This window comes from Boleophthalmus pectinirostris, unplaced genomic scaffold, assembly GCF_026225935.1.
Source record: "Boleophthalmus pectinirostris isolate CB_2022bp ecotype Guang Dong unplaced genomic scaffold, ASM2622593v1 HiC_scaffold_5, whole genome shotgun sequence".
Lineage (NCBI taxonomy): Eukaryota > Metazoa > Chordata > Actinopteri > Gobiiformes > Gobiidae > Boleophthalmus > Boleophthalmus pectinirostris.
The window spans coordinates 24,187,579-24,199,375 of record NW_026571404.1 but is presented as its reverse complement, the minus strand read 5'-3'; the positions used below and the strand labels follow the sequence as shown (position 1 = coordinate 24,199,375).

Sequence of the window (11,797 nt, the reverse complement as noted above, 5' to 3'; positions counted from 1 at the left end):
ACAGACTAATACTGCAGGATTGGTCACACCAGTAAGTGAAACAAAATACAACTCCAGGTATGATTTTGATGAGGTAACAAACATTATAACATGGCTTAAAACGCACAAGAGTCAATTTGGCGTAATATAATGTAACTTTAAGGCAACTTATGAAAACGTGGGCATGAGTGAATGGTTAGCTCGTTGTACTTGACTGCAGATAACATGCACTTAAATACTAAAGCCTACCCGTAGAGTGTATGTGTATGAGAGCCTACCCGAGTCCTGGGGCGCCCTGAACTTGCGCACCGCGAGGAGGGAGAGAAATAAGCAGCTCTGACGTCAGCCGCACCAGAGCAGCAGACCAAGATGGCGGAGGTGAGCGGGCTGAGGAGCAGAAATCACTTCGAGTCCAACTGTAAATCCCGAGTCCCCGGCGAAGGTAAACTACTCTTCTTTAACCGGGAAAGCTTTATTATACTCGCGCGTCCTCGGATCGAGCCGCGAGGGAGAATTACCGTTCAGATTGGCACGCGTTCGCCGCCTCGGTTTTTGTCAATGCCAAACTCTGTCTCTTTCTCTCCGTTAGCCTATGTGTGCACCCCGGTGTCCGGCCAAATGCGGCAACTCTGCAAAACACGTATTCAGTGTTCATTTCAGATTCAGGGACGAGAGATCTTCCTGGAAAACTAATAAAAGAGAGGAGAATAAGCAGGTTTGGGTAAAAGATGTGCCTTGTTTTTACGCGTCCCCAAACTGGCACTTTCCAAAGGGGGTCTATTTCTTACAGTGGATTCAAATTCTTGCACAACACCTGTTTCTTTGGCGTCTTGATCGCGACTTTCACTGTTTACAAAAGCTTAACAGTCTTTCTTTATCTCTAAAACTAACCCATAGTTTGCTGTCAGTGTCAACAAAAGCCCCATATTGCTCTGTCAGGAGTGTGAACTTTGAAACAACGTGCGTTACACTAGTTTTCTGCCTGGGTGATCCTTATGCCACTCATTACTAGTACTATGCTGTGTGTACATGTTAATCCGCTCAACGTGCTAAACTCTTTGTGGATATATATAAATGGACTATTATTGGTCTCTTAAAGTACAGTCGCTGTTGCAGCTGAAGAGCATGTTTGGTTACCGGACTCTTTCAAACTGAAATGCAGCCGTCCCCGCACGTGTTGTTTTCACGACCTCAGCTTTATAAATTGCATTACCATTCAACTAGATTTGAGTAACACTTCTTAACCTCCTAGATTTTGAGCACATGGGTATTATTTAATTATACATTAATGAGTGTTCTATGATTTTTGTTAAAGCCTAAATCATTACAAGTGCTATTTTCTAATCAGAACCATTACACTTATATTAAAGGGCCCATATTACGCCACTTTCTGTTCTACATTATAATGCTGTTTCCTCATCAAAACATATCTGAAGTTGTGTTTTGTGTCATTTACATTTTATTTAACACATATACCCTGTGTATTTAGGCTGTGTTCTTCTCTCAAACTGAAAACACTCTTGTATTCAGTTTGAGAGAACAATGTCCTGTGATAATACAGGAAGAGCTCCACTGTCCACCTTCACTAGAATCATTTGGATAACTTCAGTCCTGGAATTGCCAGTCTCTGCAGGTAAAGGTAAAATTTAGCTGTTAACTTGAAAACAACAGCTTCATGATATCACAATGTTGAACAGAGCATTTTTTAGTTTTGGAGATGTAGACACACTAATATAAAAATTTACTCAAATGTGTGAATGAGCCAAAACTCAACTCTGTGTATGTTTTTGATGGTTTAAAGCTCACAAGATTTGCTAAATATTGGACCTTTAGCTAAAAACTTTTCCAGCACATGTAAAGAACAAGCCATATGTTGACCAGGAGCACACATCACTGTTTATTCTTGACTCAGTCGTAATAGTCTTATGTAGTGAAATGCTGGCCACCTGACCCCGAGTCTGAAGCAACATACAAGCACAACATTCACAGCTCTTCAGCTGCACTTTGTCCCCATCAGTCTGCCTCCTGATTGGTCATTTCTGTTGTGGAACCATTGCCTTCCTTTGACTTGTGTGCAGAGAGAGCACTGTCCTTCAAATCTTAAAGTAGACATGGTTTATTTTACTTATTTATTTATTTATTTATTTATTTATTTATTTACTTTCTAACATAATTAATTTTTTTGTTTGTTTTTGGCATGCCTTTGCATAAATTTTTTGGTCACTTTGTACTGACCTGAAAAGCTGTAAATTATTTTACTGTCCACAGTACCCACTTCCCAAAATGAGGGATTTCAATGCACATGGCACATTGGCACCTTGGCAGGTGATTTAAATAAGAAAAATAGTTGGTTATTGGTTAAGAGTATTGGTTAAGAGTAGCTTCTACAGTGATGGATCGATATACAGAACCTTTATCTGAATAAATATAATTAAAATGGTTGCTTTAGGCCTGGTCTTGTAAACGACTTGTAACCCAATGTGGACTTAAATTATTGTATTCACTGTTGCTTTTCCAAAGGCAGGTGTCAGACACAAAGCAGTTTGTCTAGTGTACACAAAGAGCAACACAAGTGGGCCAGTGAACATCTGCGCTGCCCACTGTAAGATAAGGAGTAAGGGGCTAATTTTAGTCCTGGCCCTGTTCTGTGGAGCCAGTGGAATGGCTTGTACATTAGCTGCTTCATAATTAATTGTGTAAGTGTATAATGGAAGCTATAAGGGCTCTCTGTTCACCTCCTTGGGTCCTCATTGTGATTTTAAAGTTCTCTTATGCAGGGTGGGCAGATTCAATATATGTTCCACACAAGTGGCAGGTATTCAGACTCCAGCAGCCCGACAACAGCCCTTTGGGACAGTGCTGCATGTCCTACTTACAGCATAAACTGTTCTGTCACTTGTTTGTGCAGTTTAAAGGCAAATATTACATTGCTGGGAAATGGGAGAAAAAAGTACTTTCTCATCAAAAGAATTTAGATGAGTAACACGAGAAGTAGTATTACTCGTTGTGTGTGTCATTGCCTTAATTTTATGAGGCGTTAAATAGTTCTGAGGTAGCATTACTTGGAACACTGCACTACCATAGCTGTTAACACCATAATTGTTTAGTGTCCAAAAATATTTTCAAACAAGGTACTTAATGCTCTATATGACTTAAACTTAAGAACACACTGGTCTCAAATTCCACAGGGAAATGCCTGGATATAAGTTTTAAAAAATATTAAAAGTCCTCAAAGGAGTAGAATAATATTACTAACAGTTATGCTAGTACATATTTGGAAAAATGGCATGAGATCCAGTGCCTATGTTATTATTGAATCATTATTGGTGAGTCATCAATAGTTGAGTGGTTTCTGGAGAATTAAATGGTGTCATCAATGAACCTTGGATTCGTTTGCTGCTATCTGTTTGTTGGAGCTTGTAGTGCACAGTTCAAGTGCTGCCATGTTTCCAGACAGACAGGAAGTAAGGCCCCAGTCTGCTCCCAAGGCAATGGATCTGGATCATAAACGGCACACTTTCACTGAACAGTAACATTATTGTGGGTTACTGTATCGATGTATCGCCAAGAGAATTTTATTTTATTTTTTTATCTATTAGTTTTTGAATTTTTTTGTGACTGCGATTATGTTGCTTATTTAGAGGAAGAAAACTACATAAACAGTGATTTGCTAAATGTATTTGGTATTTGGAGTATAATGCACAGTATATCAATTGGTGCATGTCATGCCATATTGTGATAATATCGTTTCATGAGACATGTATCGTGTATCGTACTGAATCGTAAGTCGCCCTGTGATTCTCAACCCTACTGAGCAGTAGCATTGTCCCCCTCATTGTGTAGTAGAAGTAGTTCATGCCCTTCATCCTGTGTGGTTTTGTGGCACAGCTCTATTTCTGAGCCTGACCCAGATGGGCAGATGGGACCGCAGTGGGACTGAATGTAGCTCAGGACACTTGTATTATTTTTATCCAGTCTGTGAGGTCCAACCTCATATATGCAGATAACACAACAAGAGATCAAGTGAGAGGGAATCCATTTTGTTGGTATGGTATTGATTACATGTTTTTGGGCACATCTGTGTTATCCCTCAGTTCTTCAGATAGCTCACATTCATTTAGGCCTCTCATAACACTCAAGACACAAAAGACACTCCCTAAAGTAAAGTCAACATTTAATTTCCCATTGAGTTTCCGTGCCTCATAATTGCAAAATTATACAGTGACTGAAAAATTGCACTATCTATCAAGAACACCTCCAGCCCAGTTCTTGTTATCTGGCCAATGCCGTCTGAGGTTATTAGAGCTAGAGTCATTTAGTAATCAACTAATTATTTTATTTGGGTTATCAGAATTTATAAGCACAACAGTGGATGCATGGAGTGAGTCAGCTGGAGTTTAGGTATGAACAGTTTGATCACTCTTTCACTAGTGAGGTGTGTACTGTATACACAGTTGCTTTTGTGTGAGATCCTAATAATTTCTGAGAGCTTTTGCCAGTAACACTTAATCCATTTATTAGATGTGCAGCACGTGTCTTTAATAGACCAAGAATTTGTCGACTACAGACCTATAGGTTGTAATACTTCCTATGATGGAAGCATAGCCAGAATGGACAATAATACCACAATGTGTTCATGTCTCTGAGTCTCATACTGATGGTTAATAAACTTCTCCTGTGTTCGACAGGTCTCATGCCTTTCTTTATAACTCTCAGGCTACTTCAGGTATTCTACAGCATATGGGTGTGACCATCATACTATAGAGCTCCTGTAAATGAAAAATAGGTCACAACAAAATAAGATGGAGTGCCATTCAATCTTGTTTAACTGCTGTTCTGTTTGCGTTTAGGACGGAGGGGAGTGCAGGATGTCCCAATCATTCACGCCAAGCAGAGGCCTCCTCTTGCCAAACCTGAAGACTTGGAGGATGAATTTCTTCCACAGACAAACACTCTAATCCCAGACTTTGATGCTGATGATGTCCTCACCTCAGCAGATGAAGAAATCCAAGAAGAACAGGTAGTGCACATAATGTGCAGACAGTATGCTGCAATTAAATTGAAAATTTGAGCAGGTACAATAATCAGAGGCCATAGTTGTTTACAGAGGACTATTACCTTAAAGGTCCTATATTACTCAAACTGATTGTTGTGCACTTTAAGCCATCTTAGAATGCTGTTACCTGCCCAAAAACATACCTGGAGTTGTGTTTTGTTTCATTCTCACTTTTGAGTAATCCTTTTATTATTAGTCTGTCTACATCTCCAATGCTCAAAATGCTCTGTTCCAACTTGTGATGTCATGTAGTGGCAATTTTCAAGTTAACAGCTACCTTTTACCTTTTTGAGTTTGGAGTTTAAAACACAGTGGAGCACTTTCTGCTTGTATTGTGCATTAAAAATATGTGAATAAAACACAACTCCATTTATGTTTGTGACGAGGAAACAACATAACTTACTAGGTCAGAAAATGGTATAATATGGGCCTTTTTATTAGTAGTCTTACTGAAACTCTTGTTCTGAAATGCATGGAACTGCTGTTCATGTTTCAGTTTTCCCTTGAATGTTAATGCTATATGTTTGAAATGAGCAGCTAAACACAACACTACTTGTTAAACATACATTGTACTAAGGAAATTAGCAGTTAGATCTTTTTCTCAAATCCCTATCATGCATGACAAGTTGCAAACATCACTTTTAGGTTGTGGAGGAAGAGAAGGCACGGCCCATCCAGATTGTCCTGGCCAATGAGGACGAGCACAGTTTTGAGCTGGATGCTGTGGCGCTGGAGAAGATTCTGCTGCAGGACGATGTGAAGGATCTGAACGTGGTGGTGGTGTCTGTGGCCGGGGCGTTTCGAAAGGGCAAGTCCTTCCTGCTGGACTTCATGCTGCGCTACATGCACACTCAGGTGAGACGGTTATTCTGGTCTTAGGGTGAGAGATATGCCTGAAAACATTCACGATTTAATGGAGCCATATGACGATTTCGATTTTGTCTAACGAACTAAAGTTACACAAACAAATTACTTAAGTGTTGCATTCTACTATTTATTTATACAGCTCAACAATATTTGCCAGTGTCTTACATTTACAATATTTTTTGTGGACAATTCTGGTTTATGGTTTGGTTTCAGTATTAATATGTTTATGGTCTATACTGACTGCTTTTTTTTTTTTTTTTTTTAATCAGCCTATGTGTATCACGATATGGCAATGATATGAAAATAGCATATTGTGACAGGAATAAGATCATGATTCGATTTTTGGCACCGCATTGCCCTGCCCTACTTCAAAATGAACAGTCAAGGTGTGGATACTACTGACAGTTACTCATCCCAGCAGGCGTAGTCTACTTCATTACTATGTTTTAATGACGCCACGTGCCCTGGAAACTATGAGGCGTTTGGCATCTGTTACCGTTGAATGGCATGTGGAGACAAGCACTTCCTGTTTGGGCTCATACTCTGAATCTCAAAGTATCAAGAAGAATTAAGATTTTAATACAGATAAGTTTAAAATGGGCCCAAGCATTTCATATGAGCTGGTAATAAGTCATGAGTAGTTTGACAGTAGTTAATTTAAATTGAGATTTAAGCAGTACACTCTGTTCTTAACTTTGTGACCCCACATCCATTTTTGCATAGATTATTATGTGAGGTTGCCTTTCCACTTTGATTTTAAAAAGTTGAATGACTAGTATAGTTTTTTGCTTGTAGCAGCAGGAGATCTGGCAGCTTTTCAAATGATCAAACATATCACCCACATCTTAAAAGTGTACTATGTAAGTTCTGAGGTGGAGCATCTGCTACTTGCTTGTGTCCATAGTAATGTTATTTCTTTGCATGGATTGAACCCATAGTATGGCATTAAACAGATCTGCCTTGCATTTATTCGATTACCGGTGTTTTTATAGGTTCAAGATCATTTTAAAAACCATAGTGATAAATTTAGAAGTTTATTTCCATACTGAGAAATAATCCAAGCAAAGCAGTAATCTCCAAGGAGACAAACAGGTAGCGGACCCTTCACCAGAAAAGTTACACGGTGCAGTTTTAAATGAGGGTTTCTATAACTGTAATTACATGCATACTGCTGAGCTTAGTTTCCATGTTATTATTTGCCCTTTTAAATTATTTGTTTTCAGAGAGTTTCACACACAGTTTGTAGCTTCTCCATTGTGGTTATCTAATCTGTGCAGCCAAAACCAGAGTCAGACTATGAACTAAGCAAATAATTTTACCAAGTCACAAAGATGCTTCTGTTACTGCAATTGTGTGACCTGTGCAACCATGAAATTGTCTTAGTAGTAGTGCACTACCCACTTACTGCCAGACATTCCCCTCATACCACATATTTTTAACCATTGCTCGTCTTTGGCCTCCATTGTATCCAACAGCAGGGTGAGCCGTGGGTGGGAGGGGATGATGAGCCTCTGACAGGGTTCACTTGGAGAGGAGGCTGTGAGAGGGAAACCACAGGAATCCAGGTCTGGAGTGAAGTCTTTGTGGTGCAGAAACCAGATGGGAGCAAGGTTAGCACTAGATGTCAACTCCTCTATATGACTTTACTTACTGGGTGTATTTTGTGTAGATCTAATTCATAAATGTGTTTTGTGCACAGGTGGCAGTGCTCCTCGTGGACACCCAGGGAGCCTTTGACAGTCAGTCCACCATCAAAGACTGTGCCACAGTGTTTGCCCTCAGCACAATGACCAGCTCTGTTCAGGTTGGACTCAGGAAAACGAGTGTGAAGGATGTGACGTGTTAAACACTTGCCCTGTGTTTAAACTGTGTCTCGCATCATGTTTTCAGGTTTACAATCTGTCCCAGAACATTCAGGAAGATGACCTGCAGCATCTACAGGTCAGCATAATTCACTTTGACTTCTGTTTTCTTTGAATATTTCTTTTTACCACTTTTAAAAGTTCCTCTTTCTTTTTGCAGCTTTTTACAGAGTATGGCCGTCTTGCAATGGAGGAGATCTACTCAAAACCGTTTCAAGTAAGCCCTTCATGATTGAATTATTTATCACATCTGTGAGACAGTGCAGAGGATTATGGCTTGATAGGTTTCACAATAGCTTTGCTCTGTGTCTAATGATTTTGTGTTGTAGTCCCTGATGTTTCTCATCCGCGACTGGAGTTATCCTTATGAACACGACTACGGACTTGAAGGAGGAAATACTTTCCTGGAGAAAAGACTTCAGGTAATGCCCTCACTCTAAGTGCTACTGCTAATGGGCTATTTTAAGAACCTTGTTCAAGAACTACTGTCTCAGCATCAGCTGCCACACCTAGTGTTTGCTCTGTGCAAACTCATTTGATTGTGTGTATTGTCTGTTTACACCCTCACACTGACATTAAGCTTTCCTTGTGGTGTTTATGGTGTTTGAACTTAGGTGAAGCAGAACCAACACGAGGAGCTGCAGAATGTGAGGAAGCACATCCACTCATGCTTCTCCAACATCGGCTGCTTTCTGCTGCCACACCCAGGCCTCAAGGTCGCCACTAACCCCTACTTCGACGGCAGGCTGAAGGGTGAGCGAGTGTTGTAGTGTTACATGTGAAGTGATTGGCACTCTACTCAAGTACATTATCACACAAATTTGCATTAGCGTTTATTTATTTACTTTACTGACAGCCATGCACTTTGCATAATTGGCTGTACACTCAAATATTCTTTTATCTGTTTTTTAGATATCGATGATGATTTTAAGAGGGCGCTGGCCAAGCTTGTGCCCCTTCTGTTGGCCCCAGAAAATCTGGTGGAAAAGGAAATTGGAGGTAGCAAAGTGACTTGCAGAGATCTTGTGGAGTACTTTAAGGCCTACATTAAGATCTACCAAGGCGAGGAGCTGCCTCATCCCAAGTCCATGCTGCAGGTTGGTTTTGGTGACAAGTGGAAAATTAAAATGGAGACCCTATGTGTGCCCTATCAACCTAAATGTACTTTCTGTAGGCCACAGCTGAGGCCAACAATCTGACTGCAGTAGCAGGTGCCAAAGATTTGTACAGCAAAAGCATGGAGCAGGTACAAACAGTTAAATGTACTATTTGGCTGGTGATTATGGCCAGTCCTGATGCAGTTTTGTACTCCTTCAGATTTGTGGAGGAGACAAGCCGTACATCGCCCCAGCGGACTTGGAGCGCTGTCATGAAGAGTTCCGAGACCACTCTGTGCGCTTCTTCCGCTCGGTGAAGAAAATGGGCGGTGATGAGTTCTGTCAGAGATATCAGAGTCAGCTAGAGGGCGAGCTGGATGAGGCCTATGTCAACTTCTCCAAGCATAATGATGGCAAAAACATCTTCTATGCAGCACGTACCCCCGCAACGCTCTTCGCTGTGATGTTTGTGACCTACATCGTGTCTGGGATCACCGGCTTCATTGGCCTGAGCACTTTGGCTGCCATGGCGAACATGATCATGGGGCTGGCCCTGCTGGCTCTGTGCGCCTGGGCCTATGTCAAGTATTCTGGAGAGTACCGGGAGGTGGGCACCTTGATAGACCAGGTGGCAGAGACACTGTGGGAACAGGTGGGTAATAGGACAACTAAAGCAAATAGACTAGACCTTTAGATGCATTTAGTCCTAAGATCCAGTGCTTTCCTTTGATATGGGCTTTATTCTAAAATGTTCTTAAGACTCTCTTTACGTGTGCTCATGTCTGTTGCCTTTGCTCTGCCTCTTGCTTTGCTCTACAGAGGACCATCCGAAAGGTGAGCGCCGCTGTGTCGTGTTTCACTTTAGTTCATGTTCTTTTGTCCTCCTCCCAGAATTCATCTTTCCCTTTATCTTCTGTCCTTTCACATTTCAGTCCCTCTGTACCTGTCTAGCATATGCCTGCTGTAGCTGTGTGTGTTAACTGTCCTGCTCCTCCCTGGTGTCCCAATAGGTCTTTTCCAAAGTGGTGGAACCGGTCAGGAGGCGCCTGGCCTGGCCCATCTCCCTGCTCCCCTCATTTCCTCCAGGAGTAGCCATGGGATTTCAAACACTGTCTCCACTCAACAACAACTACAAGAAGACCAACTAGCTGCAGCTTTTACACAAACTGTCTACTCTCTGCACTTTACTGGCTGCTTTTTACCCTTTCTCAAAACATTTTTGGACAAAGATGAACTCTGCAACTCACTGTCATTGAATGTATGAACCCTGGCAGGCCAGGCCCATCTCAGGATCCACAGAAAATGCAGCCTGCATTAACGGTTTTTAATCTATATAAACTGTCTGCATGTAAAGTAACTTTTTTTTTTTTTTTTTTTAGGTTTGATTCAGTTTGGCATTTCAGTTTACATTTTTTATTCCTATTTTTAGGTTCCTTCAGTTTCTTTTATCTTTTTCTTTTAACTTGTATTTATTGATTTTACTTTTCTGTCTCATATTTGGCAGCTTTTTTTCTGATCTTGCTTTTTGTGTTGCAGGTTTTGAAGCCACTAAGTGAACAATATATGGAAGATAATGTCCGACAGACAGTGGTGAACTCCCTCAAAGCCAGTTTGGCAGAATCAAGCTCACATCAAACAAAGCAAAAGACTCACTGACTCCTCACCACCTTTCCCCTCTGCAACTGAAACTGAACTGTCAAACACCAAAGCCCACCTCTTGTTTGCACATTTCTGTGCTGCCCTAGTTGATTCATTGTAGGGATTGCTGAATGTCGCCCCCCAGTGCCTCTGAGCACAAAGTGCATGTTCTCGAAGGACTGACTTGTCAGCTGCCAAAATGTGAAGCACTGTCATCTTGTGTCCACTGTGCCATGCTGAAGGATGTAGTGCTTATGTAGCCACACCCGTCCCATCAGAACCTGTCCATGTGGGCCTCCTGTAGGCCTACGCCACTTCAGGGATCAAGCTGCTGAGAATACATACTGCTGCAGTTCAGAGATCAGTTAATTTTCTTTTGCATCTTAAAATTCTAACTTGGCACAAGAATTGGGTAAAATTGTGCATTTTTCAGATTGAAACCGAAATGTTCTTAATGGAATATAAACTGATCATGTCTGCGTCATGGTGTTGAACCGTTTTATCAGTCAAACCCTGTTTTGTCTCTTTAATTGTTCATAGAGATTTAACTCAAAAGATGGCTGTTGAAGCCTGTCATCTTGTTTTATTGTAGTCAAGTCCTTTGCAAATGTGTATCTTTATGTAGTTTATGTAGCCAGTATTCAGTTTTCTGCATGAAGTAGAGCTACTGTTCTATGGCTATAGACATAATGGAGCATCATTGATATATCCATTGCCTTGTTCAAAACTACTGTATTCCAAAGCATCAGTCCCTTGGTTCATGTTTGACATTCTGCCTAAATGTTCATGTTAAAAACTTACTTTTCATATCAAAGTACAATCAATGCTTTTAATGTAAATCCAAAGTTTTCAGGAAATTCTTGCAATGGACTGGAACCACAATTACAGATATTTGTCTGAACTCATCTCGAGCGCCAGTCTCACTGCAGTCAGTGTGATCTTAAAATGGGCATGTATGTTGAATTTAATATTTAAATGAACTGTGTACATGTTTGTTCATCGTTGACTGAGGCGGTTTGTTGATCTACTTAACAGTTTATTAAATGGTAAGTTGCAGCTGTAGGTTTACATTCATTTTATCCTATCGTTATGATGGACCTTAGACGAGCTTTGGCGATTTTGACAGGAGTCTCATTATGAGCGGAATGACGACTGTGTGTCTGCCTTTTAAATGTGTATGCTAATTTATTTTTGAATAAAATGTTTATCTAAAGAATAATTTATGGCTAATATTTATCTTGTGTAACTCAAATAAAAGGTTAACGTTCATTTTTTAACGCTAGGCACTGACAATCGAA

The 11,797-nt window shown here is 40.6% G+C and overlaps 1 protein-coding gene across 2 annotated transcripts; it reads left to right on the top strand.

The window, feature by feature from the left end:
* Positions 1 to 298: 298 nt before the first annotated feature.
* atl2 (atlastin GTPase 2) lies at positions 299 to 11,718 on the top strand. 2 transcript variants are annotated; one of them, XM_055162371.1, is made up of 14 exons: positions 299 to 421; positions 4,830 to 4,999; positions 5,681 to 5,890; positions 7,378 to 7,512; positions 7,602 to 7,706; positions 7,793 to 7,843; positions 7,925 to 7,981; positions 8,094 to 8,186; positions 8,379 to 8,517; positions 8,677 to 8,861; positions 8,939 to 9,010; positions 9,082 to 9,513; positions 9,681 to 9,695; positions 9,872 to 10,375. In XM_055162371.1, exons 1-14 carry the CDS (start codon positions 349 to 351, stop codon positions 10,007 to 10,009), a joined length of 1,875 nt encoding a protein of 624 aa, XP_055018346.1. In that variant the 5' UTR covers positions 299 to 348; the 3' UTR covers positions 10,010 to 10,375. The 2 variants fall into 2 exon arrangements, with proteins under 2 accessions (XP_055018346.1, XP_020776656.1); XM_020920997.2 differs by lacking the exons at positions 9,681 to 9,695; positions 9,872 to 10,375 and adding an exon at positions 10,398 to 11,718.
* The last annotated feature ends 79 nt before the right edge of the window (positions 11,719 to 11,797 follow it).

Bases quoted from the DNA above. Each gene is read 5' to 3' on its own strand.
- atl2 (XM_055162371.1), top strand. From the start codon at position 349: ATGGCGGAGGTGAGCGGGCTGAGGAGCAGAAATCACTTCGAGTCCAAC. The intron at 7,513-7,601 runs GTTAGCACTAGA...TTTTGTGCACAG, and splicing joins AGAAACCAGATGGGAGCAAG to GTGGCAGTGCTCCTCGTGGA. The intron at 8,862-8,938 runs GTTGGTTTTGGT...TACTTTCTGTAG, and splicing joins ATCCCAAGTCCATGCTGCAG to GCCACAGCTGAGGCCAACAA.